General features: G+C 51.8%; 1 protein-coding gene across 1 annotated transcript in view; it reads left to right on the plus strand.

Annotated features, from left to right (window-relative positions):
* LOC119102370 (RNA-binding protein MEX3B) overlaps window positions 1–21,561 on the plus strand; it is a 36,235-nt gene extending 14,674 nt beyond the window's left edge. The window contains exon 4 of the mRNA XM_037225739.1: window positions 21,531–21,561. Within this exon, the coding sequence (XP_037081634.1) occupies window positions 21,531–21,561 (31 nt within the window). The remainder of the gene's footprint in view (window positions 1–21,530) is intronic.
* The last annotated feature ends 2,150 nt before the right edge of the window (window positions 21,562–23,711 follow it).

Here is a 23,711-nt window from a genome sequence, read left to right on the forward strand (position 1 = left end):
GCCGGCGGCGGCCGCCGGGCGGCGCCACCAGCGGGCGTCACCATCGATCGGCGGGCCGGCGGCGGCGCGCGAGCGGCCGGTCGTCCTGGAAACTGGCGGGGACGACCGCCGCGGGCCCGCGCCGGTGAGGGTGAGCTGGGGGTCACGCATGGACGGACGGCTATCGATCCAGCGCGCACCCGCGCCGCCTGCCATGGCCTCTGCAGCCGTGTTGTGTCGATATCACACCACAACCCTGCAATGGCGTTTCGGTTGCATACACCGCTCTTGTGCCAGCGGCGCGGCCACCGCCGTCAGGCGGCTGCGCCTCAGACGTAGACGGTCGATGGACGGTGCCTTCAGGACGCGTTCGTGACGGTGAGCCGGCAGGAAGTCTAGAGTTGGGAACGCTCACGAACAGCGCGCAAAAAGCCTTTTGTTCGGCCGGCGTCCCAGCACCACGTCGCCGCGCTGAAATGTATTGGACAGCGCAGGTGGGAAGGGGGAAGAAGGACGACGGAGGGGGGGGGGGGGGGGTCGGCTGACGACGCCGAGCCTTCCTGCTTATTCTATAATTGGTCTGCGCGTTTCTACTTATGTGGGCATTGATCCATCTGTGGGAAGTGTCCGTGTTCTCCGGACCGTGGCAGCTACGATTGTGGTATGCTTGACCCCCGACGGGGAGTGGGAACACGCCTGCTGCAGGCACCCACCAGAACCGTTCATCAGATGCTTGCTCTAAACGAGGATGTGACATTTGCGGCGCGGTCCAAGCACGCCATGTGGCCCCGCGTCCATTGGTCATCGGCCGAAGTTCACGCCTGTATTGACCGGTGCAGATGGCGGGAACTTCCCCCACAGCCTCAACGGCCCGCAGAAAACTGGTCCGTCATGCGTGCTTAGCAGCTGGAGGTGAACGGTCGGGGCTGAGCAGCCTGTCGTAGTGTGCTGTCTAGCTGCGTTTACCGGTGCGGTTGGATATGTCCTGACTTGGATGTCTGGAAGGGAAGGCTGAGCTGTGTTACCAAGCCGTTGACCAACGCGGCCCGTCGAAGCCAGCCAAACCGTCCTGAATCAGCATGCTTAGGCTGCTTTCCATACATCGTCAGGCAGTGTAAGCAGCGCAGTCGGTACGAATACTCGAGCTCGGGTCCTTCACGCCGCGTCAAAGCAATAAATCGCCCATCACACCAGCCGGCGTGCGCGGACCGGACCTCCGTGGCGCGGTGCACGGCCGTGTCGAGTGACCGCCACCCACCGGACCTCCGTGGTGCGGTGCACGGCCGTGTCGAATAACCGCCGCCCCCTGGACATTCGGCTGGAGCACCCGGTCCGAACGGTAGACGCCCGCACATAATTTTAGCCCGGCGCAATTGGACGCTTCGATCGTCGGAGCTTTGTGACCGATATCTCATGTTTAGACTCCCGCGGAGAGCGCAGTGGCATGGTCTGGAAACGTCAACACGCGTTCGTCTTTGTTTATGCTTTGCTGACCCAAGTCCCTCAAGTCAGGTGCAGCATAGCCTGTTCGGTGATGAAAACAAAGTTGAAAGGTGGCCCCGCTTTGGTATTCTGTCGCTAGGAAACTGGTTTTTATCTGGTCGGAATGAATAAACTAGCCGAGTGGCCTGCGTAAGGTGGCTTTTACATGCGACGACGAGCGGCTTGGCCACCTCAGCTCACTTTGCCTGGTTGAAATCCTACCACGAATGGGCGAGATCAAACGGGACTAGTTCAATAGCAACGCACATCACAGCCAACGGATGCTGGCATGAAAATAAGCGAAATTACGTCGTCAATACTCTACGACTCGGCTCACGCAGTTTCAAGAGGGTGCCAGGCGGGATGGCATTCGACCCCCCCCCCCACCCTCCCCCTTGTGAGTCGCTCGAACGGCCGTCTGTTGACGGCTGTCAGTGCTGTCGACCACATGCAAAACCTCATGCGATGTTTGGCATCTGTAGACAGACGTTTAACATTTTTTCTCTGGACGGCCGAAGTGCCCTCATCCCTTCATTCCCAAGCCGCCACTCAGCTTCGTGTTTCAAACCGTCCCGCGGACAATTCGCTGTCGGCGCATTTTTCTTTTTAGACTTAGACCTTTTAACATTTAAAATTGGCACCTTTTCGTGGAATGGATTTCTGGAACTAACGCCCTCTCTAAACAGTGTTTGTTGTGTGAGCTCTGACCCCACCATCCGATCGTGGAACTCGAGGTCAGTAGCAGAACTTGGCGCAAGAAGCAATGCTGGGCAGGACCAGGCCTACCCCTTGACATCATCTCACCTTGGGCGCGGAATTCATAGAAGAATTGTTTCAGAGCAGAAATCTGTATGTGGTTGAGCTACCCACTCCCTCGTGAGTTGATGTGTGTACTACCATGACATGTTAAAAAAGAAGAAGCCACCAACATAGCTGAAGTGGATATTTTCCCTTGCAGAAAACCCGATCTTCCTAACTTAGGGGGCTGAAAACCTACCACCTACCACGAATCTTTCACCATCTGAATTTCCCACCACGAATCATGCAAAAATTTGGCTTCGGTCTAAGTGAAATCTACTCGTAACGTCAGGCCATTGCGCTGCTTGCATCTAACGTTAGTTCGAAGCACCTGCCAGTCCCTGGATGTCACGCTGCGTGCAAACGTCTCACAGCCTGTTCGGAGCGCCGCCTGTGAGAACATCACTGGCCTGATCGACCCCGAATTCTTCCGGTTGGTGCTCGCACGGCAGCGCGCGCTGATTGGGAAGCTGAGCTAATATCAGCAGCGCGCTCGGAGCAATATGTGGAAGACGACGGCGAAATCGATGGCCGATTGTTTGGCACGGCGCGGGTGGAGCTGAAGCGCGCGAAAAACAGGCGGCCGGCACGGGCTGGGCCCCCTCGAGAACCTGTGCCAACAACCGCTCTCACGGACTAACCCCGACGTTTTGAAATGCTGACACATACAACTGTCGAAAATATGCTCGACCAACGCTAACATAGCGCAACGCCGACAACGTAAAAACATTTGGCTGACGCAACCCGAAATCCGGTGTGTTTAGTTTCCTGCGCTACTCCCGGTGGCCTTTAATTTCCGGTGGCTCGTGAGTGTCGTGCGACTGCAGAACCCACCCGAATCTGCTTGAAATAAACCCGATAAAGCGTTTGTAATTATGTGTGTATGGAGCCGTGGGTTTTACGAATTCGACACTGACGAGCTGATGGCATCGCCGTTTGCAATCATGTGGGTATGACGCCGTGGGTCTTACGAATTCGACGCTGACGAGCTGATGGCATCGCCGTTTGCAATCATGTGGGTATAACGCCGCGGGTCTTACGAATTCGACGCTGACGAGCTGATGGCATCGCCGTTTGTAATCATGTGGGTATAGCGCCGTGGGTCTTACGAATTCGACGCTGACGAGCTGTTGGCATCGCCGTTTGCAATCATGTGGGTAGAACGCCACGGGTCTTACGAACTCGACGCTGACGAGCTGTTGGCATCGCCGTTTGCAATCATGTGGGTAGAACGCCGCGGGTCTTACGAACTCGACGCTGACGAGCTGTTGGCATCGCCGTTTGCAATCATGTAGGTATAACGCCGCGGGTCTTACGAACTCGACGCTGACGAGCTGTTGGCATCGCCGTTTGCAATCATGTGGGTAGAACGCCGCGGGTCTTACGAACTCGACGCTGACGAGCTGTTGGCATCGCCGTTTGCAATCATGTGGGTAGAACGCCGCGGGTCTTGGGAATTCGACGCTGACGAGCCGATGGCATCGCCGGAGGCGTAATGACCTCGCCGTAATGGCATCAGACTCTCACGTCGAGGGGCCGGGTTCGAATCCCTGTTCCGTCCAGAGCTCATAAACGCTATGACCGCCGTAGTCACTGGCGTCGGCCATAACAGAGGGTCGTGATGACATGCATGGCATCTCCTCTTTCTGAACCAGCAAGAGGTCCTCAGGCCACATCAGATAACGCAAACCTAGGCTTATGGAGCCAGACACATGTGGGACCTGGCACAAACGGGGCTAGTCACTGCACTGGAAAGTTTGTCGCTCATGAGAGCTTAGCAGACGGGAAATTCACTGACGGCGTTCGCGCACCAGTTCACAAATCACATTGCCTCAAAATCGCATGATCGTGGCCTGGCCAAGCTATCTTTAAACTGCCAGTCTATCCAGATGCTGCATAACCAGTGGATCAGGATCATCGAAATCTGTGACCTTGAAATAATTGAGCGTTTTTGGCGGCTGTGGCCAAACTATTGCAACAGGACACGCCAATATCTTGCTTCATGCTGGCCGCACTGAGCTAGGCTACACTCCTGTATAATTCTCATGACCCAATCTCTCTCAGTTAAGGCAACAGCATGCCGCATTGGGGACAGGTTCTGAGACATGTGACGTCGGCCGTTGCCCGGTCGGCTGCTCGCACACTCACCTGTGGGTCACTGTTTGCATTCGCCAGTGGTTCACAGACCACACCTTCGCTCGCACCGTGCCGTCGGTGTCACGTCTGCATCCGCTCCGTTGGCCAATATCTGATATCCGTCCTTAACGCGGCCAGTGATACATAAGGGGGAAAACGATATATATATATATATATATATATATATATATATATGTATATATGCATACCTATATACATATTATATAAAAAAGGCACAAACACATAGGTAAAGGTATAAATACGAGGGGAAACGCCTTAGCACTTCCAAATAGTACGCCACGTTCTTAGCACGTCCTTAACACGCCTAGACACGTCCAAATACTATGGAGAACCCGAACACTTTGGCATTAGCGCCAGTCATGGAGAGCAATTTAGCGCGCGTCGTCGGCTGCCTGCGTCGGTCCATACTCCTGCCAATGCAGCTGCCCGTTGTTCCGAAGACTGAACGGTGTCGATTTGTGTGGAGCCGCTGTCAGGACCGGGCCGCTGTCAGGACCGCTGTCTGGACCGGGCCCGCTTTCGACCCGTGTTGCGCACCCGTTTTCGCCATTAGCAAATGTTACGTCGCCGGCGTTAATCGAGAGGGCAATGCTATGTTGTTCGTGTGACAATTTATCATAAAAAACACGCCCCATCAAGCAATTTTGCTACTGTCTCAGAATATGCGAGGCACAGCTTTTGTAAACAAGCGTCTTTTATCAGTCGTTGCAAGGATAAGAGCGTCAACAAAGCATGACGGTTGAGCCGCTAAAAAAGAGCATTTTGTCACTTTTCAAACAAGATCCGTTCAGCACGCAGCGTCGCTTCAGGTATTGGCGCGTATGATTGTGCTGATGCCGATGATGAAAGTATCGGCGCCGATGAGTGCGAACGGTCAGGCACTCCGTCGTCGTCATTGGGGCTTTACGACGCAGTCAGCTGCTGAGGTCATATGGCGTCGCCTGCCTTTCACTCTGGCAGGAATGGCGGGCACCGCGGAGAACCGTACCCCGTACCTCTGGTTCCTCAGACGTGAAGAGGTGAACGCAGGTGCCTTAACCACTACGCTATGGGCACCATGGCCAGATACTCCAGTCAAGCCTCGAGACACGGTAAATCCCACGTCGGCCCATGTCGGACCTCTGCGCCATGGCACCAAACAGGGGTGTGTTCGCCGTAAATCCCACGTCGGCCCACGTCGGACCGCTGCGCCGTGGCACCAAACATGGGTGTGTTCGCCGTAAATCCCACGTCGGCTCATTTTGGACCGCTGCGCCGTGGCACCAAACAGGGGTGTGTTCGCCGTAAATCCCACGTCGGCTCATGTCGGACCGCTGCGCCATGACACCAAACAGGAGTGTGTTCGCCGTGAATCAGCTCATGTCGGACCGCTGCACCATGGCACCAAACAAGGATGTGTTCGCCGTAGATCCCACGCCGGCTCATGTCGGACCGCCGCGCCAATGCACCAAACAAGGGTGTGTTCGCCGTGCCGTTGTTGCATGGTTACAAACTGGAGGGCTTTCATACCAGATCATTGTGCACCACCAATGAACAGTTCCCTTCTTCTGATTACGGGGCAAAGTAAGAGCAGGAGGAGACTCATTTTGCTACTTTGCTGCAACAGTGTTAATAATAATGGAGCTTGGTAGCTCCACTGGCAGCTTAGATGTTTGTGGGCGAACAGCGTTATGGCGACCAGCCCTGAAACAGTTACGTGAACACAGCTCTCACAGCAGAAACCTCACATAATCCACCCGCGGCTCATAAACTGACAGACTGCGTCCGTGCTTGAGCACAGTATTTGTACCACGTCCTCGCAGTATGAGAAGAACGTATGCCGCCACGAGCGAAAGAGAGGACCGCAGCGGCTGCGCGGCCCGGGCGCCCTCCGCGGGCAGCGCCCGGCCGGGGCGGCGGCGCCAGGTGCCGCTGGCGCCGTCCGCAGCCGGGTTGGCAACCCGCGCCGCCGCCCTGCCACCGCTGGAGTTGGCACTCGGCACGGCCACTGGCGATTGGCGAGGTCACATAGCTGGCAGCGCGACAGGTCACGTGACCTCTCGGGTGTCCGTGGCAGCCGGCCGGCCCCTCCCCCCAGCCTGGGGCCGTGGGCTGAACCTCTCCGCCGGGCTGCCGGACTACCAGGTGCGCTGACTCGATGCGGACCACCACCTGCACTTCTTGCCCTCCGGATATGCATGCCGTTTGTGAATGCATATATATATATATACATATATATATACATATATATATATATACATATATATATATATATATATATATATATATATATATATATATATATATATATATATGTATATATATATGTAGCATATCTGCACCTGAAATGAGGCACGAGTAAATACTCACACGGACACAAATTAAATTTTTGTTTCTTGTAAATGCTTAGCGAGCAAAGGATCAAAGACGGTGGTAGCGTTGTGTGTGATATGTCGCTTTAATGCGGGCCTTTTCAAATTGTACCTCCGGTTGACCTGTCGGGCTGCTACAAACTAAGTCAGAACAGGCTGCGCCGTCTCTGTGTCGCTTTTTGATTGCCAGTAGAGCAGGCTGGTTCCAGATAAGACATGCCGACATTTTCGTCCAAGGCGTGAAGCGATGTCACCAGAGTCCGTCCAATACCCTTCCATGACCGCGGTCTCGCATGGCCGTGCCTTTAAAATAGTCATACATGATTGGTGCACGTGTATTAACGCCGCCGGCAACCGGTCCAAGGTGTCCCGCGACGCGCGGCGTACGAATCGTACCACAGAATGCAGGATCCATAATAGATCGCAATATTCGTGAAGAAGATTAGATGGATCGACTTAGGAACTGAACCACTTTCACGTGGCGCTCTTTCCTCAATTCCGCCAGCCAGGCCGCCGCCTATCACATTCAAACAACTGGAAGGAGCTTTCTTCGCACTGTGTCAAATGGCACTGGTCCAAGCATCAACCCTGGCCTAATGAGGGAACGGGTGGGCCCGACAGCCGCTTAATATAGTTCTTTTGTTAGCGATTGGAAGATGTTGCTCGCTGCTTATAAAAATAATCCATTCTGGTGTCAATCGAGGCCAGGCCTGGTTGCGCCTGAAGACAAAACACCAGTCCGTGAAAGCGCAAGCCAAGCCAATCAAGTCCAATTGTTGTTTTAGGTGGAATGGATGGCGCCTTAGCTTACAAGATTGTTTAGCCACGATTGGTCACATCGACATGACTGACGGACACAGTGCAGCTAGACTTGGGTCACGCCTGGTCAGGTAAATGTAGGCAGGCAAATACCAATACTTGCAGGCTACCCCACCGCTGGTGCGCACGTACTACATTGATTATTGCACATTTTCAACTCGCTTTGCTTATGGGTACTTTCCTGTCAAGGATACTAATGTCCCAAAGTACAAATAAGGCGATGACCTTGAATCAATAGTGTCTGCACGCGCCATCGCAGCTGCTCCGCCCTCGCCTGTCATTGTAGTTGCACTGTGCCTAATATAGCTTAAATTTGCAGGATTAGCCTTCCTTTTCATTACATACTATCGAATTTGTTATTATTGTGGCAAGGCATTACAAAAGTCCGTCGCCGCATTTGACCTAACAAAGGTTTATGCCATGGTTTTTATGAATTAAGTCGTCTGGAATAGGTCGACAATTGCACCGAATCTCTCGTACCACGTCATCGTGACGTGGGTTGTTATAATGTTATAGATACGGAAAATAACTGGCCTCTTCAAAGAGTTTGACCTTGAGCTGTCAACATGTAACATCATTGAGCTGTCGACATCATTGAGCCGTGTCATGTTGAGCTGTCAACATTACCAACCGAAATCGCACAAAATTATTCGAATTACGTTTATAAGATTTAGTACAAAATATATAATATAGCACAAAATATCTAAAGCACAAAATATATAAAATATATAATAAAATAGCACAAAACATCTATGTGTGCTGCATAAAAAGGCAGAGGATCGTGACATCAGCGACCTTACTTGATCGGAGGCCTCAGAGGTCAAAATTTGATAAAAAAAAAACAAAACAAGCACGGCTGAACAGCTTGAACAATGGCATGCCATGTCTTTTTTCTCTGTCAGCCCACCTTCCTCTATGTGGCAGCAAGCAGCGGTTTGACTATACAGCATATGCACTACAACGAGCATCGCAAGCGTGATGTTTCTGGCCGACTGGGTGGGCGCCCTGTTGGTCCAGACCCAACGACCCGGGCATTACCTAAACCGAAATATAGCATAAAACACCAGGGTGCCTACGGAATTACTTTCATGTTAGGTTTGAAAATTATGCCACCGAGAAGTAAGTCTCATTTTCGATGTGACCCCTTTCAGAGCATTATCATTACCTGGAAGGTCACCCACCAGCCTGGTTCTAAGAAACCGTTATTTTTAGACAGCTCAGACATCGAGCAACACAGTGGCTCTGGTCCTGATCATCTATCTGTCTTAGTTGAAAAGTTAGCAGCGGAGGCTGTCACTCTCCTCGTCTGGCGAGACTGAAGAAATGGCCCCGTTGGGCGAGACTGAAATGCCAGGCGGGGTTCTATCAGTGGATCCAGGCGGCTGTGTTAGAAGGGCGAAACTCGAGATTAAAACGTCATGGCGTCCAGTATTGTTACACTGAGGATAAAGTGGCGTGGGGCTGCTGCTTTAAGTGGTCTGTCGGTCATTTGCGGCATGTCATATTACATAGGAAAAGGTTGCTGGAACCCTCGGTTGGAAACGGCAACGAAATGGATGCGAATTGCACCCAGACCATGATAACAGTTACAAGCGGTGATTGGTGCTATGGTCCAGTGAAACGCAATGTGCTTACATGCCCGTGAATTGTCGAGCTGTAAGCCAGTCAAAAGGTGAGGTCGAGTCGGGTATGCATGTCTGCATGCTCTCATACATGCATACATGCATGTGCTTAGTAATCCACGAACTTCCGCGAGCATGTATTTTCAGGGTGGTTTAGTCAAGCGTTTCATAAATCACCATCCTACCTAACAACGTTAAATTAAGTTCCAACGATTAGAGATAAAACACAGACCTACAATGTGTTTGCACTTTGGTCGCTGCCCAGAGACTATTTGAGAGACTGTTTGAGTTTCCTGAACCATGAGCAATGTGCTGATGGAGTGGAGTGGCACGCACAGGTCAACCTGCCTCAAAACGCTCCGTTTGTGCATCCCGGCATGCAGAAGGGCAGTTGTGGGGCACCACGCAAGCTGCGACGGATTGCACGCAAGGATGACCGGGCCCGAGTCACGAACATTAAGAGACGGCCGATGGCGTGCTTACAATGTGCAAGGCCATACAGGTCTTAACACGGGCGCCTAATCAGCTTATGAAGCCTAGGCCAACATAACGTCCTGAGATCTTGTGACATACGGTGGCGTTTCCGGGCTGTAGGCCGACATAACATCCTGAGAACCTGTGACATACAGCGGCTGTTCCGGGTTCTAGGCCAACGAAGCTCCTTGACAGCTTGTGACATACCATGGCATTTCCGGGTTCTAGGCCAACATAACATCCTGAGAACCTGTGACATACGATGGCGGTTCCGGGTGCTAGGCTTACATAACGTTCTGAGAACTTACGACACACGGTGGCGGTTCCGGGTTCTAGGCGAAGCTCATGGGCCTCCTGACACGGCTCAGTTTCTGTTGTGTCGTGCCTGGCCCCTACACACATCAATAAACAGCATTACACGTGGGGGGGGGGGGGGGAGGCGTAACATAAGTCCGGACGATGAAGAGGAGAGCTTCAGAATTAAAGGTGCAGGTAACCGTTTCAGGGAGCCTGTGGTTGGAGAATGTTTTCTCGCCACCTCACCGACATATGTGTGCACCTCAACGTTCAGATTATATAAATTGAACGGTACAGCTTAGAGCCTGGAATGTCGGTTTTGAAGATGTTATGCCTTCTTTTTTGACCATGTCATTTGCTACCCATGGGGCTGAAATCAGTTTTGCAGGCATTCATCTTAATGAATTCGAAGCAAACGGCTGCTGCAAAGCTTAAAAAAGCTTTTGCAAATCAAGCGATTCGAAAGTCGATGATAACCACTTGTAATTTTATAATTATTCCTATGGTTGGGAGGCATCTGAGGAGAATTTGGGGGCCTCGGCAAGGCCGAATGGAGGAAAGTTGGAAAGATCCTTGACAAACATGTTGAAAACAGCATGTTTTCCACACGTTCAGAACTAAGATTGCTGAAAAGACCAAAAAAGAACAGGTGCAGATTCTTGACATATCCCGTGGCCCTTGAAACTATCAACAATAACAGGATCATGGTGCTTTGGAAAGGTATAATATCTAGCCATCTTGATGAGCCTTAAGTACAATAACGCGCGTAAAGCTAAATGGCTTGCCAAAGTAGCATTAAGACGCATGCCGTGGTGACTTACGTATCTCTATATACTAGATGCACTATTTGATGAAAAACCGCTAAAAAGGCAAAACAAAATGTCCTGAGTACTTCTTCAGCTGCGTAACAATTTCTTGTCAACTCAGGGACAGTCACAAGCCGGCACTACGCTCCAGTGACCCAGTTTGGAATGGTTACGAGGCTCCGTGACCTTCACGGAGGTTTTCCATGGTAGGAGCTTCTGTGACAGTCAAAGGAGACGCATATTCAAGTGACAGTCAAGGGGCAGCGAATGTCACGGCCACGAGGTTACTAGAGACGGTCCAGGGGGATGACAACTGAAGTCCTTTTATTTTCATTCCATTTCTATTTTAGAGTTGGGTCTGTCGTTTATATGGGTGCTTGAGCTGCACAAGTTGCTGGAGTGCCAAATGAAACATCATGGGGACCAGACGCATTTCAATCCGCCAATGACCGTTTAAGCCTGACAAATGTGACGGCTTATAAACCGTCGAATATGGCACGGTGGGGTCGAGATATGTTTGAATCATTCCATATTAAATTTACCTATTAGTCCCAAGGGATACCAACAAAGCGGACGAGATATTTGGCTGTAAACATAAGCATCATCTTCATGCTTTTTAAAGTAACGGTACAATATAAAGGTAAGCATACTAACTCATGATTGAAAAATATTACCGCGGCAGTGATATGGTAGCAAGCGCATTCAGGGCTGGACTGCGGCAATAGAGGCAAAATCTCAGCACTTTGATAAAAACGATTGGGTGAATACGGTGCGACGCATGTGTCCATTCCTTGAACGCGTCTTAATGTGCTGCTGTTTGAGCGAGCGGAGTGGGTTGCTGAAGGGGGAGTGGGAGTGGTTTAAGTTACCACTATTTACATTTTAGGTGGTCCCCGCTCATGTGGCGAAAACCGCATCCTTACGTGCTCTCAGGTACTTAGCAGCCCTTAATCCGTTAGTGCATCTTGCATGGCATCGTTCTGTATTTTTCTTTTTCCTGAAGTGCATATTATCATCATGCGATTAATTGGATAGATTTGAGGGTGGTTCTCAGCGGAGTCATCAGTAGTTTAGAAGTGGGCAGGAGATTCGAACCGATATTTTCATAAACACTTTATCCGGTAAATCATGGAGGGTGTCTTTCTTTGGAGGAACCCACTTATAACGGAAGGGTTCAGGTGTGGCCAGGTCGCCTCTGCGCTTATTAGCTGGCTCCACCACTGGTTGACACATCTTAGTCGATGTCGTTCCTTTGTTTTGGAGGACGTATTTGGATTTCGCGGAGTAGTTTTATGTCTATTACGTCATCTGGTCATGATGGGTAGTGAATAAAAAGCAAATTTTGTAGAGGTGGAGGCATTGACAATGACCCCTTTGCGACCACCTCCAAGTTGCAACCACCAGCATCAAGAACGCGTCGGACAGCCGATTTTTGAATTTTTTCCGTGCAGACTTGCGACGAGTTTTTAAGTCAGTGATTCGGCACTGTAAGAAGTCGAAAGCTCAAGTATGGTGTGACAAGACCTGTAACTCGGTCAAACCTTCAGTACGATGCGTCTAGCGGCTCGGGGAATACTCCGACAACAGGAGGTGGGACCCTCAATTCTGGCAAGGCGCATCAGCCGCCTTATGTTAGCACGGACCGAACGCTATCACTTCGAGCTCTGCTGAGCCTGATAGGTGAAGCACGCTCGAGTGCTTGCCGAGGACGGGCCGTCCTGGCTCGGTTGGTCTGAAGTGGCGCGGTAAACGCTCGACATTGCTCTGGGAACTGCAGAGGCGTCGTGCGCCGCGGTCAGGTTTGTCCAGTATTGCGTGCGGCGGGGTGGCTGGTTTGCCAGTACGTTCGGGCATACTTCGCAGCACGGGCGTGGGAAATCTGTGCGTAGCTGCTGGCCTGGGGATCTTGTTCGACGTGCTTTGCTTGTTGGCTGCTGCAAGATGAAGCTCTTGACCGTTTGAGGAGCTGACTGCCAGGGTCTCCATGACGCAAAGCAGCCTTTGCAATGACCGGTTGAGGGGTCCTGTCAGAGGATACTGGGCCCATGCCGCTATCAAGTCCCACTCAACGTCCTAGGGTCGTTAAAAGTCGCAGAAATCCCTCAAGCTTCTCGGAAGCAGCCTGGTGACTATTTCAGAAACTCTTCGACATCTCACAACTCCTTGAGAAACCTCATGGTAAATTATAATGTGCTTTATCACCACATACATTTATATATAACTTGCCATGATCCGGTAGCGTAAACGGGTATCGTCCGAGGAGAAGAGTACACTCCATCTGTTTTGATTTATCTCCGGGGATGTACCGTTGAACACATCCCTGACACAATCTGGTGCGCCTTTCCGGGGCCTGAGTCCAGCCGGGGACTTTCTTGCTTTCGGAAGCCCCGTAAGGAAGGCTAATAACGATACTATGACGTATAGAAGTCCAAAAGCTTGCAAATTATCAGACCCAGTCGCTCGTGACGTCACTGACCGTGCACTTCCCGCGCGCTGGTCCGCACGCACGCCGCCGGTAAACACTTCACCAGTTCGTTCGGTGACTGACCACTCCGATATCTGTCGTGAGGGCGTTTGATGTGCTATGTGTCTGTGACCTCTTACGCGACGGCTTTGGCGGTCTCCTGGGGTAATCGAACCGTTAGTGTGCAGTCCTCCCGGGAGGTTTTCAACATCATCGGAGATAAGAGCAGTGCCTTTCAGTTCTATGACCGGTGGCTCATTTGGGACCTGCGGGCCTTGGGCCTATCTGACAGCGCATTAGTTAAGCATTAGCCATCGATGTTGTCCTGATAATGATCCTTAGCCTTCCGTGGTCACCTGATCGTCTTCGACGCATTCGTTTTGAGTGATCGTACATCCTTCCCATATCTTCAACCAGATGTATTCCGGAGACTGTTGGATGGTTATATCCTCTGGCCCTATCATGTTCTCGGATTTTGCGCGGTCCTACCACCATCTTGATGATATGTTCGTAAACGTTTCTTAGCATGTTGTTTACGGCCGAGCCGCCTCAGTATTTCGTAACGACATGGGTCCATGTTTGTATGACGCTGACTGAAAGAGGAATGCAGTCACCACCTGGCAGGACTTTGTTCTAAAATTGTAAACATGTTTGCACAGCAGTGCTGCTATGAAATCGATCTATTTTCCAAGACCTGAACGCATGGCCTTAATCTCTTAATCTTCGGTTCAAAATGATCGTCCCGCTGGCACGCCTCCCTCGCCGTCGCCATAAATAGATACGCCATGAAATTCCGCGGCGCCCATCCACATCAGCTACTTCCACCCTCATCGGCGGAAAAGAAACCCTTCGCCGTGTCTACATAATAAACAGTCCAGTCTGGACCGACTCAGCGTACACGTGTGTGCTGCCACCTAGGGTGCGTATACAATACTATTGGTTTCTAATTATGTTGATAGTCTCCTTCCGTTTACAGAGCCGTGCCCGTCGAAATCAACTTCATAAAACAAGATTGCAGTTACTTTGTCATGGCGCGTACCAGACTTGTTGTGTGCGAGAAGCGCTTGCTATCACTTTAAACCATCTATTTCTGTCATATTCTCCCAACGAGGAGGACCTCAGAGCTCTTCCTTAATGAACACTAAATCAAGAGCATGAGCTCCAGCACCGCAGGCGAGGGCGGGCGCAGGGGGCACGTGAACCCTCTTGGATACCGAGGGGCCCTTCCGACGTTAAAACATCCGCTGCAAGGTCCTGAAGGCCCCGAAGGGCTGGCTGGAGATGGCAATCACGGACCCCGGCCTGCATGCCCGGACCCTCAAATCTGCGGACCGTGAGAGAGCCCTTTGCGCTGATAGGGGGCCTCCAAGTCAATAGGGGTCTCTATGGGCCTCCGTTTCGGTATGGACCTTAGGGCCCATTTCCAAAGCAGCCAAAAAGCCAGCGCGAGCGATTTACATCGGTCGGGCGGGGCCCTTGTATCAATGCGGGGCGCGTATGTCTGCCTAACAGAAGTCCTGTGCTATCATGGGGACCCGATTCGTCCAGGGAATCTGTTTGAGGAGGGGCCCGAATTTCAAATTCGCGACAAGGAATATTTTCAACGTCAATGAGGACCGCCGCATCGATGCAGTGCCATCTTTCTTGGTCAGAGGGCCTCCGCGTCAGAAAGGGGATCAACGTATGATGTATCCCTGCAAGGGCCTCCGGATTGACCCGGGACCCCACCCCCGTGTCATCAGAATGACTGCCGGTGGCCGATAGGCACACCGCCTTGGGACGGAATGGCCCTTCAAGCCCTGACCGGGACAGATAGATGCCCCCTAGTCTTGTACTACGAGCCTCTTTCCCGGAAAAGGTAAGGGGTCTCACTAGTGTCTAATAGTGTACCGAAATAAGGTAAAAATTGGAAAGAGGGCTAACCCATGTTTGCCTAAGGACATCCATTCTTTCTCAGTATCGAAGCAGCTTCGTAGAAATGCTTTGAGGCTGCGCGTTGCAATCCGGAGTTATGTGAGATATATATATATATATATATATATATATATATATATATATATATATATATGCATAAGAGAACAGTGCAAAAGATCTCCTCCATGGAGTGCACTGTCCGCGAGATCTAAACGTTGCTTGTCACTTTTAAAAAGATATGTATGGTATGACCTCAAGGAAGGACATACAGCATAAACTTAAAAGTTCACGAACTTTACATTTCCACAACGTATGTAAAACAGCGCAATGCCAGCTCCTCAGATTTGAGCAACTTGCCCAAGCTGTTCAGGAGTCATTTAAAAATATTTCACGGGTCCCTGAGGCCGTCTTAGGGCGAGAGCTAATGTCAGCTCCACGATCTCGCGGGCCGCATAGAAGCAAAAACTTTAAAGAGACCGTCGGCAGATTTTGCGCGAGCTGGGCAGCCTTCCGATAGCAGGGTGTCGCACACGGCTGAGGGTCCCGTCCCGGGCCATAGAGCGTGAGTGCGGAGAGACCACCGCCGTCGGCAGTGTGCGTCTAACGGCGCGACAACACGACAATTGTGCCGCTGCTCGCCAGGACAGCAATGCCGTGTTGCCGGTGAAAATGGCCCGCGCAATGTGCAAGGCGCCTTGGCAGGACATAGTAATGGTTTGCGTATTCAACTGCTGTTGACTGTGCATGTGGCGTTGACATTGAGATCGGGTCAGTCGGGTTCATTGTGGTAAGCACATTTCAGTTCTGTTCGGTGTAGTGGATACATTCTTAAATGCTTCCAGGCTTTTCAGGAACCTATGCCAAAATTAATCAAGGGCAGTGGATGGGGAAGACAACCAGCCAGCTAAATACCTCTTATAAACGAAATCAATGTCTGATAATACGATATCACTAGCCTCTCAAATCAACCGCTACAGGTTATCGATAAGTTCCGACACCTGCCATTTCCTGTCCGGGCGCTTAGACCAGGTACGCATTTCACTGCTCTTACACATTTGTCACGCTAAGCTAGTCATGGATGTAACCACCACTGGGATCTGTGGAGTACTGATCTCAGAAACTGTTAGCAGGCCTGAGCTTTTTGCGTTTTGATCATATAAAATGACACAAAAACAGGAATGGACCACAGTAATATCCATGGTGTAGTGAGGTCCATGGTTGCTGGTACGTAAAAATGACGGCTGCTCGTTTGGTTGCCTAACCCACCTAGTGCCTAGGTAACAAGGACGTAGATGTACAAAAGGAGTTTGGGGGCGGGAGTGCTGCACAGTTGAGTATGACAGAGACCTACCATAAAATACGCCGACAAACGGCTTTCTCCCCGGATTTGCCCAGCTTTTCCCTCAATTTTGTAGAGGATAAGGGGAGGGACTTGAGCATAAGCTGGGATGGGAAGTAAGGACTGAAGCCCCAAATGAATTTGGAACTACATCGCTACTAGGAAAACATGGCCAACTTAACATTCTTCCATTAATCGATCAATCAAGTTCCTCAACCTTCTATAATTTATTCACCTATCTAGCTCCAATCCTTCGGAAACGTCGCATGAAGTCCACGACCACGCATGAGCCATTTGCATGCGATCAGAACATTCGTGATAGGAAAATTATGAAGCGTATTCGTCCGATTTTAGCTCTTCAACCTTCCGGGATTTCCATCGGGTACATAACCCCACTCGCGCAAGCGCCACCTATATGCGACCTATACGTCACCTAAATGTCTCCTTTTAAGCCATCCGGGAGATGGCAGGTCCGTTTCCGTGGTGGTATCTCGACGTGACGCAGCGCAGGTAAGCCTGGTGTTGTTTCAACTGAGGTACGTCTGTGCTGGACATTTAACGCTTAGGGCTCGCCTGAGTGTCGTTTGGGGTGGGAGGTATGAGGCGGGAGGTAGTGGGGGTGAGGTTGCTGTAGGCGAGGAGGGGATTGACGCCACCTGCCCTGCTACGTACGATGAGAGGTAGAGCTAGTCATCTTCTGATCCGGTGGATATTTGGGTAAAGCTCTCGGCTTAGTGCATTCAGACCTCTTCGAAGCCATAAATTATAGGGTATAAGTAAGACACAGTGTAACAGTGCGGCCACGCTGTCTCAGGCACAGACCACAGGCCTTGCGCCAGAGGAAGCGCCGCCTGTCTTCCGACGGGGTCGGGGACCAGCGTGTGAGCCCCAAGCCGCCAGGGATACCTCCAGGGATACCCGCCAGGGATACCTCCATGCCAGGGATAAGCACGGGGAAGCCCCGGCGTTGCGATGCGTGCCATTCAGCAGCATTTCCGCGACATGATCTCGGCATTCGAAGCCTTGGGAGACCGCAGGCGTCATCCAGCCAAAGGGGGTCGCGTGAAGAGGAGAGCGGATGGAAGCCAGGGGCGGCATCCTGACTGAAATGCATCGAGGTTAGCGGGTGGTGAATTGCCGAGATTGTCGAGAGCATCGCCGAGAAACTAATCGTCAACGCTTATTTGTTCATCCGTTTCAGGCTGTCTTCAGCACGGTTCTGCAGCTGCCACATGTAATATAGAAAACAACGGGGCCCTCAGCCCGAGTGCGCTCAACACTCAGCTACAGGCATTTGCTATGGTGGCTAGTTAAGCTAGGAGGAGCTCGCTGAAAGCTATGAAGCAGACCACCTGGCGGATGGTCATGCGGCGTGGTCGGTATTGACTGAATCACCAACGGCCGACAAAACCTCACTATTGGTACGTGCGCGTTAGACTGCATAGGTGCTGATGTGTGGGCGATGTGAGGGCGTGCGAGTGCCTTCAGCTGCACATGCACACGTGAATGCACACGTTTCAGCAGTCCTTTCGCTTTAACCGCATTGTAACCACGCCCTGTCGAGCGCCTTCAGTTGCCTGGCCCGCCCACAGGCCCCTCGAGGCCCCAGGCCCACCGGCGGCCACTCACCGGACACGGACATGACACGGACCGGAGGTGACCGTGACCGGTCATGCAGACCGGCGGCCCGCGTCCGGCCGGCCCCGCGCCGCATTGCCTCACCGGCCCCCCTGCCTGACGAGCTCTGGGGAAACACCGGAAACTCGCGTCGGCTTTCCGGCCGGCGACGCGGAGACCACGAAACACGGCTCTGGTGTCAGACGACGGTCGTCATGAAGTTATTCGCGGATCGCAGGTGGTCTATCATTGGAGCAAGCGCACTACGTCGGACGATGTCACTTCCTCCAGATCGGGACGCCGTGAGAAGCTCACCGATACTCTCGTAAATGTTCTGGAATGTATTGTCTGCAGTATACGGACGGATGCCAACGTCAAGCCTGTGGGCCTGGACAGGTCTCGCCGTCGGCTGCGGCAGCGAGCCATCACACTGTCTTCTGCATCTGGCTGACTCGCAATAGCAGGCTTGCGAGCATGCTTACGAAACCAAGCGCGACTCTTTGGCAAGCGAGCATAACCACTCTCTAAACACAGCGATCCGGGCCTTTCTAGCCGAACACTGCCTGTGGTCAATACAGCTTACAGGCCGGCGAGAGCTGCCAGCTGTGTGTAGGAGCGCATCTGAGGCTGGCCGCGACGTCCACCGCGTGCCGATTCTCGCTGGAAAAGCGCTGGTGGTGCCATCTGCCGCACGCCGCTTGTATGAAAACCGCTCGCCTTCGATCGGTTTGGGGCGAACTGCGCTGTCCGAGAGTGACCCATTCTCATGCGGTTTCCCGCATTTCTGACGTGCAGCAGGAGCGGTGCCACACATTTTGAGTTGGGGGGTGGGGGGAGGCAGGATCTTCCAGAGGACCTCCAGGACAAATACCTGCGCAGCATCGTATTCAAGGGGAAGGGACATTGATGACACCTCCCCCTTATCAGACTGTTACGTGTGCCATATCAAAGTAAATAAATGTTGTCAGTTAAAAATCCAGAATAGGAATCTCCTAATTATCTAGCATACGCTCTCTCTAAACCTAAACAGGACATTCTGGCCCGGAACCGCAGCCAGCTGATACATGAAAGGAACCTCCTGTTCCAGAAATGGGCCGCCCGAATATAGAGGATGCCTCCTAACCCAGACCAAGAGTCTACTAGTTTGTAACAGGGGACTTCCGACCCTAGCAAAGGGGGCTCCTGAACACAATATCGGGTTTTCTGACCTAGAGCATTGATAATACAGCAGTAATAGCCTTATCCCTCGGAGAAAAACCCGGGCAATGGAGATATAGTTCGGTTGATATTTCGGCAACATGTCTTTATCGAAACTATAGCAGAAGTGAATTTAAGATTGCCTGCCGATGATCCTATTCGATTTTTCAGTTTTTTTTTGGAAACAGCAGGCCACAGTTTTTACAGAGCACCAACATTCATGGGATTAAACAAAGGGCGACTGCCAGCCATCACCACCATAAGCCTGTCTAAGAATTAGAACACGCAAACATACGTATACATGCAACCGAATTCAAGCAAACAGGCATCACACTTCACGTTTTATTCAAGCATGCAAGCGAGTTGAGGCACACAAGCATCACACATCGCGCATCAAGTATTCATGCAAGCGATTTCAATTGCACAGTCATCGCACATTACACGTCAGGCATTACTTACGAATGAAACGATTTTATGCTAACACACATGATACATAAAAGCACATATCACGTTCGCATAATTGGCCATAATGGGTCCTGTACGTTAAGATTTGGTCGCCGACTTTTCATAAGAATAGATTCACTTATTTTACTGCCAGTCTGGTCCTGTGCTCTGTAGATGACTTCAGATATCGTGTCGATAAAGGCATGCTACCGAAATATCAAGCCAACTATATCTCCATTGCCCTGGTTTTTCTCCGAGGAATAAGGCTGTTGCTACTATCTTATCTATGCGAATAATATTCCTCGCTAATGCACTGAACAGCTTACGTGATCTAGAGCATTGGCTACCTTATCCATAAACGTGACGTCATAACCCAGAAAACGGTTTTCTTGATGTAGCAAAAAGTCTTCTGAGCCCGAGTCCTTATTCTCTAGCTCAATTAGCTGACTTAAGGCCTCATTGATCTGACTTTTGGTGCCCTATGGGTAGCTATAATGCCTTTAGTTTGGAAAAAATCGGCCTCCCAAGTTTTTGTCAGGGGGGGGGGGACGGCATACTCTTGCCCCCTGTCTGCCGGCAGCAAGAACCCGCTCTGGCCACTACCCGCTCTGCCGGCCCCACCCCCTGCTGCGCCTCCCCCCCCCCCCCCCGTGCAGTTCCGTTCAGTACTGTGCCGCACAGTTCTAAAGAGCACATCGGTCATGAAGGACGTAAAGGGCGTAAAGGGAGCGATGTTCCTGGAATCGTTCCAAAAATTTGGATTCCTTGCATCGATATTGTGTGATCATCTGTGACATGACCAGTCGCATGACAGATGCCGATGCCACCTGGTGGGATTGACTGAAGTCAGCGGCCGGCAGTTGACATTCTTCCTCCGATACGACTGCTGTAATCCGATGTCTGGAATGACAGGGGAAGCAACAAATAATTCCCAGGTGGTTGCGGTGGATGAAATACCCGGACAGTGCTGGTGAAAGAGCCACTGCATACACAAATAGCAGATGCCCAGATGCTTCGGTGGATTTCATTTGCCAGCCCCGGTAACAAACCGGGAAGCGTGTGGTGAAACTGTGCGGTGAAAAAAAACCGTCCGCTCCCAGCCCAGCGCAGGGATCCCCTGCAAACCGGGCGTGCTGTTCCGTTGGGGCAGGCACTGGAACTGCAGACGGGTTCTCACCGCCCCTGTCCATCGAGGCAGAACCCTCTCCGCTCGGGTCGGTATTCCAAGCCTCACCTTTTGACACAGCTGACCGCATCACAGTGGTGACGTCGTACCAGCACAGCCTTACGCTCTGTGCTCGCTCCCCCCCCCCCCCCCTCCCTCGACGCCCGGGACCTACGGCTCCACTGCGGAGTTTCCCGAAGCGGCCCGGCTGACCCGCGAGCCTTGATAAACACTGTCGCGGACACGTGCCTTACCTGTAACGTGCTATGAACATGACAAAGGTACGCATGCTTTCTTTGACCTTTGACGAGCTAGAGCATTGGGTGCTTATTGCGTAAGTCTAACCATGCGCCTTTTTCTTAACGCCGTAGCCGCCAAGCATGCAAGCGATTTCACGTGCCTTGCGGAGTCGTTAGAACCCGGTGTCCCAAACCTGCTATTTCAAAGCGCATTGTTATCCGTGTCAACTCTGACATTTCTCTGCAAAACTCTCCAGTACCTCGCCATCACTGAATCACACAGATCCGCAACAGTGGTTCCGCGTCCATCGACGGCTGTCAGTGGCGCTGACCGCCGTGACTCACCACGGCCGTGCCTACTGACAGGGCGTCAGACGTGAGCATGCCGGCCGGCTAGCGACAGCGCGTGCCGCACCTCTGAGTCACGCGACACCTGTCCCGACGGCCCATCGGCGTCCTCCGATCGGTCCGTCTGGATGAATCCGGCGACAGCCAGGGTCGGCGGCAGCTGCGAGGTAGCCCGTGACATTTACTTCCTACCAAACAAAGTGCACAGCCTTGCCTGAAATAGGAGTTGTTATACGTAGCGACACCTCTTGTCCTTTAGCGGTTCAGGACGTCGAGGTTCTTAGCATTGTTTTCAAATATACACTGGGATGAGCAGATTTACGGGCATAGATGTTTTCGTTTTCAGCTCCTCAAGTGATTTTTTGAGGAGAGGGGCAAGGGCCTACCACTGGTGAGACTGAAACGAATATTGGGACGGAGCGGGCGCCGAGGAAAAGTGTACAAAGCATCTCGTTATGCTCTTATCCACGTCTGCAACAAGTGATTTCCATGACATGCATTTTTCGGTATGCCAGTGAGGTGTAGGCACGTGGCAAAAACGCTACAAATAAGTTCTTGGCCTCCTGTTGGGACTTCTTTACGAGAACTGCTCCAGACAATTGCATGAAAACGGCTCCAAAGACGAGAATGAATGTCTCAGGAGTACATCGATGTTTGTGTATCATTTACGGCTTCTTGAGTGAAATAGGAAACATTTTATACAATGTCTCTCATATGTGCATGCACATCTATATGCAGCAGTACGATAACATTCGTATCTGGTGATTTCCAAAATGCATAAACATTGCAAATTAAATCTCTTTCGTGCCTCCGTTTCGGCGACAGGTTGTACCAACATTGACCGCTTTCGCACCTCGCATCATGGAAGCATAAAAAGACCGATGTAAGCGCGGTTTCTCAATCTTCCTTCGCCTGTATCCGACTGCGTCCATGACCGTCCATAGGCTTTTTGTAAATGTTTAGTCCAAACCTTTTGAATGGATGGGTTTCGGGATCAGTACCCACGTCAGGCAGTGCTCGGTGCGTGAGCCATGTCCCCACCATCTGATCACGACATTCCAGGCCATCGGCAGAATTTGGTAGCGAAAGTTTGGAAACCGAGCTTGACGTCACTTGACTCTTGTCGCGGCACCTGCCCTCGGCCGCGGGTCAGTCCAGCCAAGGGTACGTAACGAGCGTCTGCAGCGACTGAACCCGCCTCGCCACGGGTAGGTGAATCAGCAGGCAGTAGCTCTAACCAACTGAGCCATCGGCACGAACTTCATGGGGCACTCACCGGCTCATTGGGGGCGGGGTTAACGACGCAAGGCGTCGGCACCACCGCACCGGCGGCCGGCGTCGCTATCAGAACCAGCGGTACTGGCGCGGTACTGGCGCAGTACTGGCGCGGTACCTCGTGCACTGACAGTGTCCGACCCGCGTCGGCAGCAGGAAGTGTTGACTCCGAGCGTTGTCATCGCTCGAGGTTTTTAAGGTCATGACTCAGGCTGGACCTTTAGCGAAGCCTGCGCTGCGCCAAATAACATCGGGAAATGTCACAGCCCTTGAGTTTCGAAGAAGTTCAGAAATAGAAGCCACGTGCCTCACTTCTACTTCCCTTTTGTAAAGACTGAGCTGCATGCAGTCGTGCAGCAGGTGAGGCAGTTAATCTTCCGACAGGAAAGACAGTGAAGACACCATAGAGCTCACCCTGAAAAATTTGGCACAGGTGGGCCATCGAAAATTACGCCATGCAAGTGCTAGCAAAAAAAGTTACAGCCAAAACCAATGCCAATGCCAATACGGAGGGAGCATATTAAGTCAGACAACAGAGTAGAGGTCATAAGTGGTGCCTAGCGAACGACTGACCACACCGCGCTCCGAACTGAACGTCGGCGGTCCCAGGAATGAATAAGGTGGAGGAACGCGGCGGTCAGGAGAACCAAATTCCGACTTCTTAATCCGGGGGTTCGTCGCCATGTCAGACATAGATGCTTCTTTATACACACCGCTGGAATTGCGACACGGAGCTACCTGTTGTCCGTGCACAGAACCTAGATGTTGCACAGAGGTGAATGCATGGAGAAAGTTTGAACCCGACCGGGGCGCCTGGTCAGCTTTTGCGAACGCCATCCGCGTGCTGTAGCCCCATCAGTCAGGCATCTAAAAATGCAGGCAAAGATCACCGAACAAGGCCACCGCCCCCCCGTTTTCTGGTAT

Source organism: Pollicipes pollicipes, unplaced genomic scaffold, assembly GCF_011947565.3.
Source record: "Pollicipes pollicipes isolate AB1234 unplaced genomic scaffold, Ppol_2.1 Scaffold_5724;HRSCAF=6776_pilon_pilon_pilon, whole genome shotgun sequence".
Taxonomy (NCBI): domain Eukaryota; kingdom Metazoa; phylum Arthropoda; class Thecostraca; order Pollicipedomorpha; family Pollicipedidae; genus Pollicipes; species Pollicipes pollicipes.